Source organism: Aquarana catesbeiana, linkage group LG12 (genome assembly GCF_042186555.1).
Source record: "Aquarana catesbeiana isolate 2022-GZ linkage group LG12, ASM4218655v1, whole genome shotgun sequence".
In the NCBI taxonomy this organism is placed as follows: Eukaryota; Metazoa; Chordata; class Amphibia; order Anura; family Ranidae; genus Aquarana; species Aquarana catesbeiana.
In genome coordinates, this window is record NC_133335.1 from 223,506,008 (window position 1) to 223,528,961 (window position 22,954).

The following is a 22,954-nucleotide window of genomic DNA, read 5'->3' on the forward strand; positions in this document are numbered from 1 at the left end:
TGTCCCCTGCGTGGGATCATTATAGCTTTACTTATTTTCTTGCACTTCAATAAAAATATTGTGTCAGAAACAGGATGGTGGTCCCGAGAGTACAGATGGGGCCCCTAGAAGGACCCAACAGGGACAGATAGGGGCTCCAAGAGGATAGATATGGGCCCTGACAGGATAGATCTACTTTTAATTGCTCCTGATGATTGGGAATACCCATGAAACGCGTAGAGCTACTGTTACATGCTACATCATTGCAAAATATATGGTTGAGACTCAATTATTTATCATGTCAAAGGTCAACTTATCATTACCTTTATTATCAATTATAATTCTAATTTATGCTGGAATATATGTATATACATGCAATATCAAGCTGTCATTTATTGTCATTGATCATATAAAGTTTATCACTATCATATGATTGTTTACTAGAAATCAATAAACATGATTGCATTTTATTATTTATTATTGTGCGTCATTTAAAGTCCCACATCCCCCCCCCCCCTTTTCAATATATTAGGGATGGAGGCATATGAACTTATTCATTCATAGCCTCATATCAACTCCCACCCTTGTTTCCCCCTGTTTTATACAGGATAGATGGTGGACCTAAGAGGATAAATGGGGACCCTGAGAGGATGGATGGGGGCCCTGACAGGACAGATAGGAACCCCCCAAAAAGGACACATGGGGTGCCCCCTGATTAAATATAGATGTAAAGTGGAGAAAAGGGACAGGGGTATGGGGATGGGCTCCCTCCAAGCATACCTGCCCTCAATCTATCCGTTATTATATATGTGCTCGTACTATGGAGACTCTCAAAATGTATAAAGTTAGGACTGCAGATAATACCGGGGTGCCTTGTTGTGGTCTCTGCAGCTTACGCATGTATTTGCAAATGTGTGCAAACTAAACCCGTTTTTAACGTGAACTGTTAGACAGGACAATTTGGTTTGTTGCAGGCTGGCTGGTAAGTTGAGCTGGGAATTTTTCTTTGTTGTTGACATACGTCGCCCTTCCATGTACTCCTTGCTGTTAGGGCAGTCGCCATTTGTTTGTACAGTATGGAGATAAGGTTGGGTATAGGCAGGTGAGGAAGAGCTTCAGGCAGATGTAGGTGGAGCAGAAGGTCGGGGCACATGGCACAATCTTTTTATGTGTCACTTTTTCTTGCTTTGTAAATTTTCTCCACCTATTCCCCCAATGTTTACCATGTTTACCAGAAGGACAAAGAAAAGTAGACAGACTAGCGGTAATCATTGACAGAATGGGCAAAGGGTGGGGAGGGAATCAAAACCCTGTGGAAAGTCCCATCTACGGACAATACTGGATTCCGGTGGATTCCACTGTACGGGCATCATTTCCACCTGACTATCAGAATATGATGAGAGTCGTCCACAAAAACGTCACAAACAAGAACTCACATTTCCTATGAAGAAATCCCCAATCTCAGCCTGTTATGTTCCGGCCCTGACCCATCACCATTTTCCACCTCCAATCAATATTGGGGAATTCTGGCAGTGAGTATGAGGGAACCCCCTGAAAGAAATACGAATTAGTTATCATTGTTCCCCCCCCCCCCCCCCCCCCGAGAATAACACAAAACCATGGAAGACGCTCCTGTCGGTGAAATGTTTTATTTTAGAAAACTCCGAAAGCGTTCACCTACTTCAAAGACATTAAATAACATCGGACACAATCATGAATGTCAATAGATACAAATTGTCACATTGTCAGCCGTCGGATTTGGCACTAAATGTGCAAAATGTGTGATCCACAAAATGATCAGCAGTGCGCCCCCATCCCCCACCCCCCACCCCAACAGCCTGTTCTTCATCGTACAATATAACCTTCATGAGAACCGCTCGCAGTCATTAATATATAATAATAAAATAATAAAAATAGAATTTTTGTACTAACCATAAAATCCTTTTCTTGGAAACCACTCAGGGAAATGGGCAATCATAAACTGTCAAGTGATACAGGCCCCCTACGGGAAGATTGGATACTAGCAAACTGGAGACAACAGGCTGATCCTCCAAATGCAGAGTAGTATGTACTATCAGTGGCGTCACTAGGGTTGGTGTCACCTGGTGCGGTAAAACATGGTGTCACCCCCACACCCCGCCGCAGACATGACAAGAGATAGCCAGAGATAGTGGACAAGAGATGGTCAGAGACTGCAGAGAGGATACCAGAGATGGTCAGAGACTGTGCGGACATGATATAAGAGATAGCCAGAGTTTGTGGCCATAGCCGTACTCACAGTGACGCAGAAGCCTCCATAGCCATGGATGGTGCAGGGCAGGGGTCCAGTCTCTGGGACTCCATGTCCGTGCTGCTCACAGTGGCATGGTGGTGAGATGGTGCGGGCTGGGATATGGTTTCCCGGTCAGGACTCGAGAGGCATGCAAACTGCTGTGCTGCCATTCATTCAAACATGTCGCTGGGCAGCGCCATGATGTCACTGAATCACTGCGCATGCGCCCGTCCAGTCAAAAGTGGTTGAGCATGTCCAAGCCCAGCACATTCGCAGTTCCAAAGTCGCCCCCCCCAGCCATATTTTTTTTATGGATGGTTGGCAACCCTGGTGTCACCCCTCTGGCGGAAGTCACCCAGGTGCGGTCCACACCCCCCACAGTGACGCCACTGTGTACCACATTGATAAGGGTTGAAACGGTATCTTGCAATTCTGAAGTGATGACAGGGTAAAGTAGTGAGACAATGCCAACGATTCTGGACTGGAAAAGAGCTCTGTGATTAGCTTGGTACCAGAATGGAATCTAGGAAAAGTCTAGCGTAGAACTCAGTGACCGAATGTCACTTCCAGGCTATCCCTGCAAAAGTCCAGTCCAGCAGGGTCCAACTATGGTGTTGCAAAGCTAGGTTGAGGAAAAGCAAATCAGAGTAGCTGCTATCATGGAGGCGGAGCTTACTGAATAATCTTGACAGAAGAAATATAGAAGAAAAGTAAAAACACAATGCTAGAAAAAAAAAAATTAAAAAAAATCAGGTGTGAATTTTCCCAGCAGAGTTGACCGGAAGATGCCCATCCTAATAGAACAAAAACCAGGACATGCTGGGAATAGGAGGGGTATATCCTGGGCTGGCCTATAGATTTTTTTTTTCGTTTGCTAGTGTCCAATCCTCCCCTAGGCGGCAGTATAACCCAATGGTATACGACTTCCAGTGTCCCTCAGTGAATGAAAAAAGAAAATATATTATACGTTCAGATCCTGAAACATCTGCAGCTTCACTGCCTACCTCACTAATCAGCTATATCAGCCATGACAGCACACATCTCAATATCCTCTGTATTAAACCCCTCCTCTACATCGTATTCTCTCTCCCTGATTGGTGCATCTCAAACCCCCACCCGACCCCAACATCCGTCTCCCTATTCCGGATTGGCTGTATGTCCAATCTCCACCACTACAGCTGTGTACCCTCTCCATGAATTTCCAGCCCTCTATATTTACCACAGAACAGACATAGGAGCAACCCAGCACCAAGGGGAGGAGTCCAATTATTCATGTAAAAATAGCCCACACCCTTTAATTTCTAAATAACTATTTTTCAAAGTGCATTCTTGTATTTACAAATTAATAAATCTAACATTGAAGACAAATTCCAGTTGTAGCATCACCTGAGAGTCCCCCCCTGACCCGTAAAATTACCTAAGAGTTCACCTCCCCGTCCAATGCAATTAGCGGCTCCTACTCAGTAGTACTGTCAGGGGTCAGTGAGCATTGAGAATCCCACAATTCATTTTCTGGACACAGCTTCTCAGGATATCGTCACCGACAGCCAGCTCAGACCAGGCTGGCGATTCTCCAACATATAAAGGTTATGTGATCAGGCATTAGTGGAGCCTCAGCCAGCCAGGACTCCATAATATCACATTATCAGGAAACTGCAGAGAAAATACAACTATGGAAAGACTTGTCTATAGTGTGGGCAGCCCACAGAAGAAGCATCCCCCCCCCTGTAGGGTGAACATACCATGGACAGGTAAGCAGCTTTTAGTGTCACCTGGACATGCCGCATACCCTCTGCATTCAAGTCAACACTGTGCACCACACGTCAGCATGGAAACTCTGGTTGGCTATAACAGCTCCTGCTCATCGTCCTCTGACCCAGATGGCCCTTGGCGGACCTCTTCATACCACTTGTTGGTCAGACTTTTCATCTGTATGCGGCCGTGATGAAGGTCCTAAATGAAAGACAAAGAATGGGGTTAGTATTGCTACCTTGCAGCACTGAGGTCCTCGGTTCGAATCCCAGCCAGTAGACTATCTGCATGAAGTTCCTCCCTGTGCTTGCATGGGTTTCACCATGATTCTCTAGTTTCCTCCGACACTCCAAAGACATGCTGGTAGGTTAATCTGTTCCTGTCTAAATTGGCCCTAGTATGTGTGCATGTATGAATGCATGTGACACGGGGACCTTAGATTGTAACTCTTTGAAGGCAGGGAGTGATGTGAATATACAGCATGTTAATTGATGCGTAATTTGTGCTATAAAAAAAAAAATCCTGTAAAGATAAAATAATTAATAAAAAATGATTAAAGGAGAAGTACAGCCAAAGCACATTTGGCTGTACTTCCCCTGTGGATCATAGGAGTGCAGTTCGTTCTACACTCCTATGACCCGTCGGCTGATAACCCAGAGCCGGACCAGGGTCGAGAACGATCGAGACAATGGAGTTCGGAACTCTCAGCGAACTGCCGGCCGCTCCCACCCCCTCCGCAGCTCAGCGCTCCAGTAAGCGCGGGGGGGGGGGGGGGGTGTCAAAGATCTGCTCTCTGCTCAGGGAGCCCTGAGAACCAGGTGATCGGAGGTGATTGATCGCTCAGTTCTCAGTGTTGGAGTTGGCGGGGGACCGATGCTGCATCCAGCTAGAAAAGTATGGTTCTGGAAAAAAACGAAACCCCATACTTCTCTTTTAAAAGCGCTTTTGCTCTTTGGCCAATAGGTGGCAGCAGAGTTGTGGATCTTCTCTCATCTGTATATGGTGCAGGCCTGGGATAGCCTAATGCAGCCTTTTTTACCCTGTTTCCTTGGTAAAATGCTGATAAATTGGCCAAAAATTGTATTGAAGCCAGCAGGTGGATGAAGCCTGTCATTCATTTTCATTGTGTACCATTACAACCTTCCAATCATCAGTGTCCCAACAACCAATCAATGACGTCATTGGTTGATAAGGGGGACTTCAGGTGCCTGCACAGCATCCTTGTTTGCTCCTCCCCTGCCTCTCTCTGTCAGCACTGGAGTCACATGAGCCGAGTGTGGGAAAGAAACAATGGAATACTAGTCAATAATTTTAAAGGGTGCCTTGACTTAAAAAAGGTTGAGAACCACTGGCCTAATCTCACCTTTCCACCCTAATACTATATAAAATATTAGGTGGATCCCCAGAGGACGTGCATGCATACGAAACACATTGGGTGGGGCCTGACGTCACGCCCCCGAGTCCTGGAATCGTTTCAGTGGCCCCTGGAGTGACTTTATTGGATATTTATATACTTTCCACGTGGATTTCTTATTTTATGTACTATTGCTCATATTTCAATAAAATACTACACTATATACTTTTTTTGTGTAGGCTCCATTGAGTGAGCTTTATATGCAGAGAAAGGATCACCGGCACCTGAACTGTTGGAGTCTGATGAATATCGGGCGATATATGGATTGGATGTGTATTTGCTTATACATTTCATTTATCTGGTGAGTGCATTGCAGAGGTGGTGGTGCGGTGCACTGTTGGTGACAACATGGATTATTTCTGCACTTGGGGACTCTACATATGCCTTTATTAAATGAGGAAGATTAATATTCATCCTTGCATCTAATTTAGGACTTTTTTGCACTATTAGCACTTTAAAAAAAAAAAAGATTCATATTCATCTTTGGACTTGGTTGCCACCTAGTGGTGCTTACCCCTCATTACATATATTGTTTATTTATGTTATTTTTTAAATTGAGGATTATAAATTATAGCATTTCATTTATGAACACTATTATATGTATGTAGAATTTCCGAGCGCTGCACTGTCATTTTTTATATAAAATATTACTGTCCCATCCCAATACTATATACAGTTTCACAGTATGAATTGGGGACACACAGGGGGGCAACAGTCAGTCCGGCAGAGCTATATTACCTCCTGCGTCAGCCTGCGAGTGAAGAACGGGTTGAGATATTTGGCGTCAAGCCACATGAAGCCTTTCAGATTGTGCGGTTTGATATAATGGGCCTCGTACTCTTCCTCTGTCAGCTCGGAGAGGTGCTCCGACTCCACTGTGTTACCCTGAAAAAGAAGGCAGCATCATCCCCTGAGGAAGGGCGGCATCATACACACTTCTCTGTAATTCTCTAAACACCAGGTACAGATCAGCCCCATGACATCACGGCAGGCACAGCTCTGCACCATGACATCACGCCAGGCGCAGCTCTGCCCCATGACATCACGCCAGGCGCAGCTCTGCCCCATGACATCACGCCAGGCGCAGCTCTGCCCCATGACATCACGCCAGGCGCAGCTCTGCCCCATGACATCACGCCAGGCGCAGCTCTGCCCCATGATATCACGCCAGGCGCAGCTCTGCCCCATGACATCACGCCAGGCGCAGCTCTGCCCCATGACATCACGCCAGGCGCAGCTCTGCCCCATGACATCACGCCAGGCGCAGCTCTGCCCCATGACATCACGCCAGGCGCAGCTCTGCCCCATGATATCACGCCAGGCGCAGCTCTGCCCCATGACATCACGCCAGGCGCAGCTCTGCCCCATGACATCACGCCAGGCGCAGCTCTGCCCCATGACATCACTCCAGGCGCAGCTCTGGTGTAAACTCTTCCAGGCCAAGGACAGGAGAAGGGGGGGAAGGGATCGCGTCACCCCCATCTGAGAACGCTAATTATATTGCAGACATTGATGAACACAGTGAGGGATAGATTATAAGGCTACATTCACAGCTGGTAGACATACTAGAGAAAAGAGGAACAGACATTTCTAAAGACAATAAAAGGAATCGTCTGATTGCTGTTGAGGAGGTCAGGTACAGAGAACTATGATCTCACAGCTTTGGAATCATTCTCCCCTATTACAGAGCTAGGTCAGAGGTCTGGACAGATGAATGCCCACTCACCATTTTCTGCGTCTTGCTGAGATTAATGTCCTTCTTGCTCTTCTTCCGAGCTTTGGCGTCCTCAATGTCTATGAGTCGGATAAGAGGCATGGTGCCACCCCCAAGGAGGAGGATGGTGAACAGCACAATGATGATGGTGGTTGTTCCAATCAACTGACGCTTCTCCATTGGCTCCAGCTCCAAGTGAAGACTCAGGGCATAAGGAATGGCCCCCCGCAATCCTAGAGGGACACGGCACAAGGTCACTAGGACAGACCACAGTAGGGACCCACGTACAGGAGCACCCGCAAGTCAAAATGTCACAGCAGACATGAAAACATACATTACACATGGCTCTGGTTCACTGTAAAAACAATATGTAGATGATATAAATAACAGGCACTCAGGTATCCGAAGTGATGAACTGAATATCCCAAGGGACAGAGGGACACCAGATATAGGAAAGGGGACACTGTACAAAGGGCACAGATCACCATACAATTGATGGGGGGACATTGTGTATCCCAAGGATCAGGGGGACATCATACAAAGGACAACGGAACGATTTCTACAAAGGACAGGAGGACATTGTGTACCCCAAGGATCGTACCAAGGACAAGGTGACTTTGTACAAAGGACAAGGGGATGCTGACTAAAGGACAGGGGGACCCCGTACAGGTCAATAAAGTATGAGGATGGAAGGGGTTAATGTGCAGGATAAGGAAGGTGGAGGTATTTATGCAGAGGTCACTACAGAGACCAATGTAGATTAGATGTACAGCTAAGGAGGTCTAAGGAAGAGGGGGGGGGGGGGGGGTAGGTATGAAGGAGAGGGGGCTATGAAGGGAAGAGAGGGGACTCTGAAGGGGGGTGAAAGGGTTAAAAATCGAGCTCATAATCAAATAATTAACCACCCCCCCAACCTTCACTTGAATATGCTGCTTCCGATAGCCATCTTTAAAGTGGTTGTAAAGGCACAAGGTTTTTTACCTCCTTGCATTCTATGCATGAAGGTAAAAAACCTGTGTGCAGCAGCGCCCCCAGCCCTCCCTAATACGTACCTGAGCCCCCTCTCGATCCAGCGATGTCCACGAGAACCTTGCCTCTCTGGGGATTTGCACTCCTGATTGGCTTTCAACAGCAGTGGGAGCCAGTAAGCCAATCAGGAGATGGAGGGGGTGGGGCCGAGCTGTGACTTCACAATGGACACACAGAGCCACATTTCGGGAGAGTGCCTGCGTGGGTACCGACAGGAGGGAGGAGCTAGGAGCGCCAGCGTGGGACCCGAGAAGAGGGCTGCTCTGTGCAAAACCCACACACAGTGCAGGTAAGTATAACTTGTTTGTTATTTAAAAACAAAAAAAAAAACACAAGACTTTAATATTGTTTTAAGACAGAGATTTCCCCTTGATGCCTCCCTTTTCTATGGCCTAACCGAATACCCCCTGCCGCCCACAGGTGCATACTTACCTCAATCTGACAGCAGTGGCCTCCAATGATTGTTTACATCCAGCACTGCAAATGTTACTCTCCGTGCCTTGCCTGCACCATTGGTCTATGGGGCTGTAATGCGCAGGTCTAGTGCAGGAGTGCGAGTACACTGGCTGTAAACAATCACCAGCCGCGTCCATCAGATCGAGGTAGGTATGCATCTGTAGAGGTGGAAGGTGGGTTAAGATAGGGCAAAGGGGAAAAAAAAGATAAGTCACAGAGTCATTCTAAATGTTCCTGTGCACTGAGCCTGGGACCTGCTCTGGCGTTCACACAAGTAGTAAACAGAGCGCGGTTATTAAACCGTTCTCCATAAACATACATTCACCTACCCACCATTATTTGCCATAGGGCAGTAGTAAGGTGGTTAAGTAAATGTTCTTTACAGTAAGAGTGGATCAATCCAGGAAGGCCCAAGTAAATAAAACATTAACAGCTCAATAGTAAGGGAAAAACAGACTGGACACTTACAACATACAGTTATAACTACTACAGGGCAGGAAATATTTTTATTTAGAAATTGATTGGACTGCCCTGGTGCTATCAAGAAAACAGAGTTGGCTCTAGCTGCCCCAGGAGGATTGTCCTGCTCCCCTGGACCGACCTGCCAAAGCCCCAGGCAGTTGAGCCCCTGGGACAAGGACCTGCCAGAGCCCCAGGTAGTTGAGCACCTGAGACAAGGACCTGCCAGAGCCCCAGGCAGTTGAGCCCCTGGGACAAGGACCTGCCAGAGCCCCAGGCAGTTGAGCCCCTGGGACAAGGACCTGCCAGAGCCCCAGGCAGTTGAGCCCCTGGGACAAGAACCTGCCAGAGCCCCAGGCAGTTGAGCCCCTGGGACAAGGACCTGCCAGAGTCCCAGAGAGGTTGAACCTCATGGGACAGGGACCTACCAAACTGGCTGAGCCTAATGGGACAGGGATCTACTGGAGTCCCAGAAAGGCTGAGCACCTTTGACGGGGACCCACCGGTGTCCTTGGGGCATTTCACTTTTATCAGCCCTAACTGAAAAATACAAAGCATGCTGGGAGAAGACAACTGACCACTCACCACTGAACCACATGATGCACATCATTTTCGGGGTGATCTTGTGATCGCGGAAGAAGTTGAGCAGAAAAGACAAAGGAAATATATTGACTGCTCGACCCAGCAACACCAGAACCTGAGTGATAAAAGCTGCATGTGAGAGACCTGACAGTCACCAATGAACTCCATGGACATCATTCATATTAATTATAGAACATCTTCTAGCTAGGCAATATAAGCGTGTCACCAAATTATCGCACGGCGCAAGATCACATCATCCAAAAAGAGACATGAAGGGCCGGAATGCCTCAATATGTCAGAGCTGCAGGGTCTGGGGGGGCTCTAGAGAATTGATGCTGTGTGATCAAGCACACATGGTATTCTATTTTGTTTACAAGGGAAGCGGTGGTGGGCCACATCCGGTATTGTATTGTGTGTACAGGGGATGGGGGTGGTCTAGCACAACCGGAATTATTTTGTGTGTACAGGGAATGGGGTGGTCTGGCACACCCAGTATTATATTGTGTGTACAGGGGATGGGGTGGTCTAGCACACCAGTATTATGTTGTGTATACAGGGGATGGGGTGGTCTAGCACACCCAGTATTATATTGTGTGTGCAGGAGATGGGATGGTGTAGCACACCCGGTATTTTATTGTGTGTACAGGGGATGGGGTGGTCTGGCACACCCGGTATTATATTGTGTGTACAGGGAATGGGGTGGTCTAGCACACCCAGTATTATGTTGTGTATACAGGGGATGGGGTGGTCTAGCACACCCAGTATTATATTGTGTGTGCAGGAGACGGGATGGTGTAGCACACCCGGTATTTTATTGTGTGTACAGGGGATGGGGTTGGTCTGGCACACCCGGTATTATATTGTATGTACAGGGGATGGGGTGGTCTAGCACACCAGTATTATGTTGTGTGTACAGGGGATGGGGTGGTCTAGCACACCCGGTATTATATTGTGTGTACAGGGGATGGGGTGGTCTAGCACACCTGGTATTATATTGCATGTACAGGGGACGGGTTGGTGTAGCACACCTGGTATTATATTGTGTGTACAGGGGACGGGGCACATGATGGTGTAGCACACCTGGTATTATATTGTGTGTACAGGGGATGGGAGGGTCTAGCACACCCGGTATTATATTGTGTGTACAGGGGATGGGGTATTCTAGCACACACGATCTTATATTGTGTGTACAGGGGATGGAGTAGTCTAGCACACCCGGTATTATATTCTGTGTACATGGGATGAGGTGGTCTAGCACACCCGGTATTATATTGTGTGTACAGGGGATGAGGTGGTCTGGCACACCCGGTATTATATTGTGTGTACAGGGGATGGGGTGGTCTGGCACACCCGGTATTATATTGTGTGTACAGGGGATGGGGTGGTCTGGCACACCCGGTATTATATTGTGTGTACAGGGGATGGGGTGGTCTGGCACACCCGGTATTATATTGTGTGTACAGGGGATGGGGTGGTCTGGCACACCCGGTATTATATTGTGTGTACAGGGGATGGGGTGGTCTGGCACACCCGGTATTATATTGTGTGTACAGGGGATGGGGTGGTCTGGCACACCCGGTATTATATTGTGTGTACAGGGGATGGGGTGGTCTGGCACACCCGGTATTATATTGTGTGTACAGGGGATGGGGTGGTCTGGCACACCCGGTATTATATTGTGTGTACAGGGGATGGGGTGGTCTGGCACACCCGGTATGATATTGTGTGTACAGGGGATGAGGTGGTCTGGCACACCCGGTATTATATTGTGTGTACAGGGGATGGGGTGGTCTGGCACACCCGGTATTATATTGTGTGTACAGGGGATGGGGTGGTCTGGCACACCCGGTATTATATTGTGTGTACAGGGGATGGGGTGGTCTGGCACACCCGGTATGATATTGTGTGTACAGGGGATGAGGTGGTCTGGCACACCCGGTATTATATTGTGTGTACAGGGGAGGTGGTGGTCTAGCACACCCGGTATTATAAGTAAACATAATGATTACACAGTGACAGGTACTCACAAGACACCAGATGACAAATGAGATCTCAAACTTGTGTGGGAAGCTGAAAATGGAGAGGCCAAGAAAGGCGAAGACGCATGTTTCTGGAAAGGAAGAAGAAGAGAGATCAGCATTTAACACATAAGAATCTTCCAACAAACACTGCACACCAATATTAAACACCACAGGCTAAGAATACACACTGTATAAAATAATAAACACCACACACCAATGATAAACCCTGCATACCTATTATTCACACCCCATACCTATAATAAACACTGCACATTGATTTTACACACTAGTAACAGAGTCTGCTGTATCCAGCCCTAATGACAAAGTCCATGTACAGACACTTCTCTGCCAGTAGAGGGTGTTGTATACAGGCTGTACACCCCTCACAACTCTCTCAATGTAAACACAATGCACTGCTAGCAGAGGGTGCTCTATCCAGGCTGTACATCCTGTAGGACAGGGGTCATCAAACCTCCCAATTAAAGGGTCAATTTACAGTCCTTCAGATTTTTTTTTTTTGGGGGGGGGGTTCGGTTCAGGGACGGACTGTGGCCATTGGAAGTAGTGTCCCGGCATCAGTGGGAGTAAACAAATGCCCCATTTTTGGTGTCAGTGAGAGGAATTGTGCCCCATCGTTTGTGTCATTGGGTGGGAAGAATCATGCCCCATCATTGGTGTCACTGGGAGAAACCGTGCCCCATCATTGGTGTCATTGGGAAGAATTGTGCCCCTTTGTTGGTGTCAGTGGAGGGAATTATGCCCCATCGTTGGGGTCAGAGAATAAAATTTTGCCCCAAGGGTCGGATAAAAGCAAGCAAAAGGGCCGCATTCAGCCCCCAAGCTGCAGCTTGGAGACCACTGCTTTAGGACACAGGAAATGTACACAAACTACTATGCAGTAGAGGGTGGCTGTGCTGTGACACCCCTCAGGACCTCAGCAAATGTACACACATTACTCAACTACTCTAGTTTATTCAAGTGCTGTCTGCAGGTTGTACATAACTCATGACACTCCTGTATACAACATGTTCTGTTAGTAGAGGGCACTGTATCCAATTTGCACATTTCACAGGACACAGTCCATGTACAAACTCTGGTCTGCCAGTAGAGACTGCTGTACTCAAACTATGCATCCCTCAGATGCCTTATGTAAAGGCACTACTCTGCCAGTAGAGGGTGCCGTATGTAGTCCGTGCACCCCTCTGGACAGAGCACACTGTATAATAATGCTCTGCCCATAGAAGGTTTAGTATCCAGGATGTGCACCTCCTCAAGACCCAGTCCATGTACACACACTCCTTTGTCAGTAGATGGCACTGTAACTCACCGCACAAGAAGGCCACAGTTCTCAGGGTTTGCTGCATGAGGATCTGGGTGACAGGGGACAAGTTGTGGTGAGTATAGTGAGACATTACAATACCAGCGAACAGAATAGCCATTATACCTGCAAAACACAAGAGACACCAATCAGAATCAAATCCAAATATCACACTGTATGTTACTAGTCCCCATTACAGTCCAACCCCCCCGTCCCCATATTCCAGACATCCCCCACTACTCCCTAATACAATCCAACCCCTCGACCCCATATTCCTGACATCCCCCACTACTCCCCAATACAATACAATCCCCTCCGACCCCATATTCCTGACATCCCCCACTACAATCTAAACCCCCCCCCCACCCACCCCATATTCCTGACATCCCCCACTACTCCCTAATACAATCCAACCCCCTCTGACTCCATATTCCTGACATCCACTAGTACTCCCCAATACAATCCAACCCCCCCTTGACCCCATATTCCTGACATCCCCCACTACAATCTAACCCCCCCCCACCCCATATTCCTGACATCCCCCACTACTCCCTAATACAATACAACCCCCAACCCCCATATTCCTGACATCCCCCACTACAATCTAACCCCCCCCACCCCATATTCCTGACATCCCCCACTACTCCCTAATACAATACAACCCCCGACCCCATATTCCTGACATCCCCCACTACTCCCTAATACAATACAACCCCCGACCCCATATTCCTGACATCCCCCACTACAATCTAAACCACCCCCCCCCCCCCCCGACCCCATATTCCTGACATCCCCCACTACTCCCTAATACAATACAATCCCCTCCGACCCCATATTCCTGACATCCCCCACTACTCCCTAATACAATCCAACCCCCTCTGACTCCATATTCCTGACATCCACTAGTACTCTCCAATATAATCCAACCCCCCCGACCCCATATTCCTGACATCCCCCACTACTCCCTAATACAATCCAACCCCCTCTGACTCCATATTCCTGACATCCACTAGTACTCTCCAATATAATCCAATCCCCTCCGACCCCATATTCCTGACATCCCCCACTACAATCTAAACCCCCCCCCCACCCACCCCATATTCCTGACATCCCCCACTACTCCCTAATACAATCCAACCCCCTCTGACTCCATATTCCTGACATCCACTAGTACTCCCCAATACAATCCAACCCCCCCTTGACCCCATATTCCTGACATCCCCCACTACAATCTAACCCCCCCCCCACCCCATATTCCTGACATCCCCCACTACTCCCTAATACAATACAACCCCCAACCCCCATATTCCTGACATCCCCCACTACAATCTACCCCCCCCCACCCCATATTCCTGACATCCCCCACTACTCCCTAATACAATACAACCCCCGACCCCATATTCCTGACATCCCCCACTACAATCTAAACCCCCCCCCCCCAACCCCATATTCCTGACATCCCCCACTACTCCCTAATACAATACAATTCCCTCCGACCCCATATTCCTGACATCCCCCACTACAATCTAAACCCCCCCCCCCCCAACCCCATATTCCTGACATCCCCCACTACTCCCTAATACAATACAATTCCCTCCGACCCCATATTCCTGACATCCCCCACTACTCCCCAATACAATACAACTCCCTCTGACTCCATATTCCTGACATCCACTAGTACTCTCCAATATAATCCAACCCCCCCTTGACCCCATATTCCTGACATCCCCCACTACTCTCCAATATAATCCAACCCCCCCGACCCCATATTCCCGACATCCCCCACTACCCTTCAATACAATCCAACCCCCACTGACCCCATATTCCTGACATCCCCCACTACTCCCTAATACAATCTAACCCCCTCTGACCCCATATTCCTGACATCCCCCACTACTCCCTAATACAATGCAACCCCCCCCCCCCACCCAATATTCCCGAAATCCCCCACTACTACCCAATAAAATCCAACCCCCCCCCGATCCCATATTCCTGACATCCACTAGTACTCCCCAATACAAGCCAAACACCCCCCCCCTCCGACCACCTATACCTGACATCGCCCACTAATCCCCTGACCCCATATTCCTGACCCAACCCCCCACTACTTCCTATTACATTCCATCCCCCACTACTCCCATTAAATTCCATCCACCTGACCCCATATTCCTGACACCCCCCCCCCCCTACTTCCTATTACAGTCCATCCCTCTGACTCCATATTCCTGACATCCACCACTACTCCCCAATATAATCCAACCCCCCCCTTGACCCCATATTCCTGACATCCCCCACTACTCTCCAATATAATCCAACCCCCCCGACCCCATATTCCCGACATCCCCCACTACCCTTCAATACAATCCAACCCCCACTGACCCCATATTCCTGACATCCCCCACTACTCCCTAATACAATCTAACCCCCTCTGACCCCATATTCCTGACATCCCCCACTACTCCCTAATACAATGCAACCCCCCTCCCCCCTACCCAATATTCCCGAAATCCCCCACTACTACCCAATACAATCCAACCCCCCCGACCCCATATTCCTGACATCCACTAGTACTCCCCAATACAAGCCAAACACCCCCCCCCCTCCGACCACCTATACCTGACATCGCCCACTAATCCCCTGACTCCATATTCCTGACCCAACCCCCCACTACTTCCTATTACATTCCATCCCCCACTACTCCCATTAAATTCCATCCACCTGACCCCATATTCCTGACACCCCCCCCCCCCCTACTTCCTATTGCAGTCCATCCCTCTGACCCCATATTTCTGACATCCTCCACTACTCCCTATTATATTCCAACTCCCTGACCCCATTTTCCTGACATCCCCCTACTACTCCTCGTTACAAGCCAACTCCTTGATTCATACCCCTGGCACCCCCCCCCCCTACTCCCCATTACAGTCCATACCCGACTCCATATTCATGACATCCCCCACTAGTCTAGCCACCCAACCCCATACCCATGACTAGGGATCAACCAATATTGTTTTTTCGGTGCCGATACGATACCGATATTTCAGCCACCTCTCCTGCGGATAGCCAATATTTTGTACATTTAAAAAACATTTTTTTTATCATTGTTACTGCTGTCACATGAAAAGTAAACATCCACTGTGACAGGAATAGGCATGTGAGAGGTACTCTTTATGGAGAAATCGGGGGTCTATAAGACCTCAAACCCCTCCTCTGCACTTCAAAGTATTCAAAACGTCAAGATCGGCATTTTTGAAAACTTTATTTTTTAAAACTGGCGCTTTTAAAAATGCCAGTAATCCGGGAAGTGATGTCATGACATCGCTTCCGGATTACTAGATTCGAGACCCAAACGAAGCATCGGCTTTGTTCAGGTCTTCGGCCAGCCGGCGGACGTGTCGACTGGTTGCGATGGGACGGGAGAGCCCAGACGAGCGGCGGAAGGCGGTGGGAGAACGTCCCCTTCTGCTGGTTTTAAAAACTAATAGTTTATTTATCTATCCATCTTTTAGTTTAACTTGGCATTATACTCCTGATGAGTGGCTGCAATGCCATGAAACGCGTCAAGTCTTTCAATCCAAGGGTGCCAAAAAGTCTGGCTTATTATCATGTTTTTATAATCAATTGTTTATAATCGTCAACTGATGTATGTTTAACCTATGAATTTATTTTATCAACTAGGTTTGCTTGATGATCTGTATTATCATTGTACTAATCATGTTCCTTGATCAAATGTAATGCTTATTGTATCAGTTATATTCAATATGTGAGTATCTTGATTGTATTGCATCATTATTCATTGATATAACAGGTTTTATAAAATATAGAATGCCCAAAGTGATTGTGCAAATAAATTATAATAATTTAATTTTTTATGTATGCATCATCTTTCTTAATGACAAGCCTCATATTAAGTCCCACTATCCTTTTCCCTTTTTTTTTGTTTTAATATAATATTGATGGAGGCTTGCCATTATTGGTTGTGTCAGGTCACACCCCTCTTTATATTGCTTGTAATAACAGCCGAGCAGCTGCTGACCCGCATCGGTTGTTATTACAATAAAGCCGACTGTCCACTCTAAAGAATGGTACCGGGATGATGCATGCAGCTGCATGCATCACCCCAGGTAAAACCCCTTGAAGCAATATCAGTAATATCGGTCAGTTTTTTGACCGATACTTCTAAAAAGTGAATATCGGCCGCTGCTAATCAGCCGCACTGAAAATCGGTCGATCCCTACTACTGACATCCCCCTCCTCACATTATAGTAGTACACCCCATACTCCTGGCATCCCCCACCCCACAGTACAGTATAGTAATATTTTCTATCTCACCAGATTTCCTGCACACCATTACATTTTTTCTTGTTAATGCCCCCAGTGTGAGAGTCATGTGACGTTTGTAGGACAAATGTTCTAGCACTCCTCTGATTAGCCACAACTTCACAATCTGGACACACAAGAGCATTCCATAGACCCCCCCCCCCCCCTCCACCCACCCAAATCTCCTCTATCACCCAAAACACACCCAATCTCCTCCTAAGTGTTTATCAGCCTAGACACAGTGCCCCAAACAATCTTCTCCCATGTGTTTATCATTCCAGATACAGGGCCATGCTCAGGACTCACCAGAGAGTGAAATACCCTCAGCCAGTCCATATGGGAGGTAAGCAAAAATGATCATCATTCCAAATTCCAGGGAAGGAGTCTTCCGCAGATCCAGATGCTTCAACACCTGAACACCGAGCTGAGGAAATCTACACACAGGATAGGCCAAAGCAGGGTACAAAAAACAGACAGTAACACAAAAGAGCATACAAAACACACAATGGGGGAGATTTACCAAAACTGGAGTGCCAAATCTGGTGCAGCTCGGCATAGAAGCCAATCAGCTTCCAGGTTTTACTGTCAAAGCTTAATTGAACAAACTAAAGTTAGAAGCCTTCATAAGACGGTGTATAAAACACACACATATAAGATGGTATACAAAATGCATGCCAACACAAGACAGTGTACAGACACACACATGGCGGTTTAATAGATGCAGATTTGGAGTAGATTTTGAGTTGAGGTGAGAGTCCAGTGATCAGAATCTATGAAGGACATTCTGCAGGTGAGAGCCAAGATATCAGAATCTATGGCACGGTTGCCTGAAAAATGGCTGTAACACAGATCCAACTTCCTGATGGTAAAAATAAGATGAAGGGACACAGGAATTCAGAAACAGCTGGGTTGTACTGCTGCCTACAGCAGGTTGGAATATTGGCAAACAGAAAAACTGTAAGCAGGCACCTATATGATCCTCCTCTATCCAGCATGTCACAGTTTTGTGAGAAAGCAGTATCAAGGACCAGCAAATAAACAAATGTGTCCCTGTGACCTGTGTCCCTCAACGGACTCCTAGAAAAAGAATTTATGGTACGAAGAAGTCAAGACAGAACAAGAATTGTTAAACAGACCTCCAAAAGCAGTCCCTGAGGGGTAGGCAACTGCCACTGACAGACCTAAAAAAAAAATTGGGGAACTGTCTAGAACTCAGAAGTACCTGAAGAACCAAGGCCAAAAACTGAACAGCATGAGGTGAAGCCTTAGCACGACAGTGGAACTGCCATTACCAAGGGAAGCAACAAAGGATCAACCTTGTTCTTAAGACCAGTACAGAGATATCATTACCAAGGGGAATGACACTACCTGAAGAACATGGAGTCTGAGCCAGGAAGAGGCTGAGGAAACCAACAAACAATCCAACCAGGTGGGACAACTCATTTACCTGAAAGGGAGGAAACTAGAACAATGAGATGAACAAGCCCAAGGAAAACAGTTTTCCCAAGGAAACCTTGAACAATCAAAAGAAGTACATAAGGGAAGATCAGATGGTCAACATGAGAAGCCCAAGCCTTATATTCATAACTCTTGGGATTCAGGAAAAGGAGGTTCCATGGTGAGAAAAAGCATTGCTTGGTCAGACAACCCATTTTTTGGGACTTGAGAGCTCTGACAATATATAATCCTAAGAATGAGCTAAATCACCCTTAAAACGGACCGACTGAAGAAGGGAGTAGGGTGAGCAAGAGTCAGGGAAGAGGATAGGCAGGGAAAAACATATAACACAACCAGGGCTGGCACATTTTAACACCAGAAGAATATATGGATGAGCAATCCCATCCTTTCAACTGCAGGTGTCTCTGTGTCCTGACAGAGAAAAAGCTACAAACTTGACTAACCTTGACCCAAAAAACATGGTTCTGGGAATAATCTGACCCATCACGTCCAGTAGAGGCAGGAATCTTGCTAAGAACATTCACCTGACTAGGGACAGAAACAAGGACAGATGAAACCTCTTCAAGAGGCCTCAAATCAACCACACAAGCAGGTCCCATGATGGCCTCCGGCGCCTGTTTTTACTGCCCATCATCTGCATGAGTAGACAAGGCCTTTCAGAAGGGCAAGTATCCAGAAAGTTGCCGCTCCTCGGCAATGGTGGCTGGTGCTCCCGGATCTCCCTTTATATCCTCCCCCCTGCCCGGCCAATATGGTCGCTTCTCCTCTCGGCCAATTGGGTCTCAGTAGCTGCTTCCTGATTAGCCGGGGAGGAGAAGCAGGAAGACAATAGCAAATATGAATTCGCAATTCGTCACACAACTGGCTGGACTCAGGGTGCAGTGCTCTGCACCCCAAGCCCACCCTTTTGTTAAGCCAACTAGAGCCTCAGGCTCTAATCATGTGCTTTGCAAAAGAAAAAACCCAATAGAAATCCATGCGTCCGGCACCCTGCATGTAGATTAGGGGCTGGACGCATGGATAAGGGGGGCAGCGCCCATGCTCCCCCCATGGACGGGCCGCCACTGCTCCCTCGGTGAAGGTCGTCTGAGCGTTTTTCAATGGGGAAGCCAGGGAAGGTGGAGCATACTGAAGGGTGGTGAGGTCTTTACTAGAGAAGGGAACAGCAGAAACTGGTCCATGCCAACCTTGTAGATCAGAGGGTCCCTTAGGAGAAGGGTAAAGCAAAAAGTTCAACAGTGTCTGAGGATAAGGAACTTGACTAAAAAGAGGTGTGTAAGGCTGTATGGGATACCACTCCTGAAGTCAAGCTACTACTATGGTAGGAACAAGGAGTTCTAGGGTGTGAAGAACCCACACAAGCTTGGGAAATTACACTGCTGTGTGCAGAAACACCAGTAGAATGGTGAAGGGTAGCTGAAGGAGATGCCAGGCACAAGGATTTAACCTGGATAACCTTAGCACCCAAATGTCGAGGAGGTAAACTACCAAAAGACCCATCTGAATGTTCAAACAGCCCCCTACTTGTAAAAGTGGGGGTAGACCTTCAAGAGGAAGGCCAATGGGAGGGGTTATCTGGCCTCTGGTTTTGAGGTCCACGGCCTCGGGGATTCCTCTGACCGCACTACAGACCACCTGTATCGAAGTAGGGGAACACTCTGGCATTGCTAATGAAAAGGTCAAGAGCAGGTCAGAAAAGACAACATCCCTTGAATAATAACCGAGTCAACTTGGGTACAACCAGCCTGTCGGTTAATTACTAGCGGCTGTTATAGCAGCTAGCAATAATCACTGCCCCCCCTTCCAGAAAGAACACAATGGCACCACTGTAAGGATACCCCCAACCACACTGACTGTGTTGATGGGGCATTTGAAACCCGTGGTTGCGGAAAGAAAATTGCTCCGTCCATGGCTGGCCTTACACAAGATGGGGACGGTCCTTAGTCTTTTCTTCTACAAGATGTGGACGATCCTCAGCCTTAACTTACACAACATGGGGATGGTTCTAAGTCTTACACTACACAAGAAGAGCACAGTCCTCAGTCTTACCTTATACAGAATAGGGATGGGCCATAGTGTTATCATACTCAAGATGGGGTTAGTCCTTAGTCTTATCTTAAACAAAGGAGGGACAGTCTTTATTCCTTACCATACACAGAGCAAATTTCTTTCCTGCAACTACAGACAGTGTTGACAGGGGGATTCCTCTCCCGAGCCATTGTATTCTCCCAGCGGGAGGGCAGGGGAAGCTGTTCCTGCTGGAGGAAGACAGTGATTATTACGATCAGCTATACGAGCCGTTAGCGATAATTGCGTTTAAAATCAGGCAGTCTGGTTGTAGCCAAGTTGATCGATCGGTCAATTTGGTACATTCAGCCTGCCCATGCATGGTTCGAATCTCAGCGGGTTCCTCCTGAACCAACCGAGATTCAAACCTGTCTATGGCCAGCCTTAGCTTACACAAGATGGGGACGGCCCTTAGTCTTAAATTATGCATGATGGGGGCGGTCCTTATTCTTATCTTTCAAAAGATGAAGACAATCCTTATTCTTATCTTTCACAAGATGAAGACAATCCTTATTCTCATCTTACACAATATGGGGATGGTACTTATTTTCATTTTACACAAGATAGGGATGGTACGTTGTAAACCTACGTGTTTTTTTCTCCTTAATGCATCCTATGCATTAAGGTGAAAAAACACCTGGCAGTGAATGGCCCCCCTGTTTTACTTACCTGAACTCTGGATCTTGACCCACGGGGATGCGCTGTCTCTCGCTGTCCGGGGTTCTCGGCTCTTGACTGGATAGATTGATAGCAGCGCAGCCATTGGCTCCCGCTGCTGTCAATCAAATCCAATGACGCAGGCACCGGGGGGCGGGGCCCGAGTCCTGCATTCGGCCTCTATGGACGCAAATGCTGAACACGGGTGCGCGCCAGCAAGGTAATCCTCTGGGAGAGCGCTTCTCCTAGGGGGTTATCTGATGTGGGGACGAGCCACGAGAGCCGCCAGGGGACCCCAGAAGAAGTTGTTCGGAGCCACTCTGTGCAAAACGAGCTGCACAGAGAAGGTGAAAGATATGTTTTTTTTTTTTTTTTTTAAATAACAAACACACGAGCCTTTACAATCAGTTTAAGCCGACCATGGAGGATTCGAATCTCGGCCGGTTCAGTAGGGACCATCCGAGATTCGAATCATGTATGAGCAGGCTGATTGATCAACTCAGGTACAACCAGCCTGTCGGATTTTACATGCAATTATTGCTAGCGGCTATAGCTTCTAGCAATAATTACTGTATGTTCTCCCAGCCGCCCTGCTGGGAGAACACAATAGCTCAGCTGGAGTGTTGATGGGGGAATCTAGCATTTTTCTTACCCGCAACCGCAAATTGCACCATCTACGGCTGCTTTAGTCTTATTTCATACACAATAGGGGCAGTCCTTATTTCACACAAGATAGGGTCGGTCCTAAGTCAAATTAGAGGGGGAGGGGAAGGAAGGATCGGAAAAGACTGCTATTAGAGAAGCAGCCTACAGATAGTGTCAGCAATGCTACAATTAAATCTCTGGTGTATCAAAGGGGGGGAGGGGGAATACTGGATTGAGGTATTGTGTAGAAAGGATACTACTGCAGAAATAAGGCCGGTCAATGTTCCCAGAGCTGCTGAACCAAAAAACATCTTCAAGAAATAGGCCAAGGCCTGCAGGAAAGTCTGCCAGCCGCTGACATTGGCCAGCTCCCCGCGGTTCAGTCCTTCCGCTGTGCTGTAGGGAGACAAAACATAGGAAATCACATGTAACATGTTAGACATAGGAATCAAATGCAACATATCAGACATTGGAATCAAATGTAACACACCTGTGTATCTGGAAATGACAAGTTTTTACATCAAGCTAAATCTACCTGTCATTTACAGATCAAAATTCCAACCGTGTCATATAGGCAGACTTTAGATGTTCTACTTCTGCACCAGCAGCAGTGTTCTGTCCCCGAGTACCGTTGCCTTGTCTACAGTCATTGAGATATAAGCTGGAAAAGTCCAATAAGTCCCATTGCCTTAAAGACTCTTAGTCAGGCTGGGCACTTACCTACGGTCTCCTTGTAACAACAATATCATGGGCACGTGCTCGACGTATCAGAGTAAATGTTTCAGATGTAGGCAAGAGGGAGATGATAATT

The 22,954-nt window shown here is 47.4% G+C and overlaps 1 protein-coding gene across 1 annotated transcript in view; it reads right to left on the reverse strand.

Annotated features, from left to right (window-relative positions):
• Positions 1-1,612: 1,612 nt before the first annotated feature.
• Positions 1,613-22,954, reverse strand: part of SLC9A8 (solute carrier family 9 member A8) — a 60,081-nt gene continuing 38,739 nt past the window's right edge. The window contains exons 9-16 of the mRNA XM_073606764.1: positions 22,401-22,539; positions 17,623-17,728; positions 13,006-13,122; positions 11,685-11,767; positions 9,661-9,772; positions 7,144-7,364; positions 6,156-6,302; positions 1,613-4,204 (exon numbers count right to left, since the gene is read on the reverse strand). Of these exons, the coding sequence (XP_073462865.1) occupies positions 4,097-4,204; positions 6,156-6,302; positions 7,144-7,364; positions 9,661-9,772; positions 11,685-11,767; positions 13,006-13,122; positions 17,623-17,728; positions 22,401-22,539 (1,033 nt within the window). The 3' untranslated portion in view covers positions 1,613-4,096. The remainder of the gene's footprint in view (positions 4,205-6,155; positions 6,303-7,143; positions 7,365-9,660; positions 9,773-11,684; positions 11,768-13,005; positions 13,123-17,622; positions 17,729-22,400; positions 22,540-22,954) is intronic.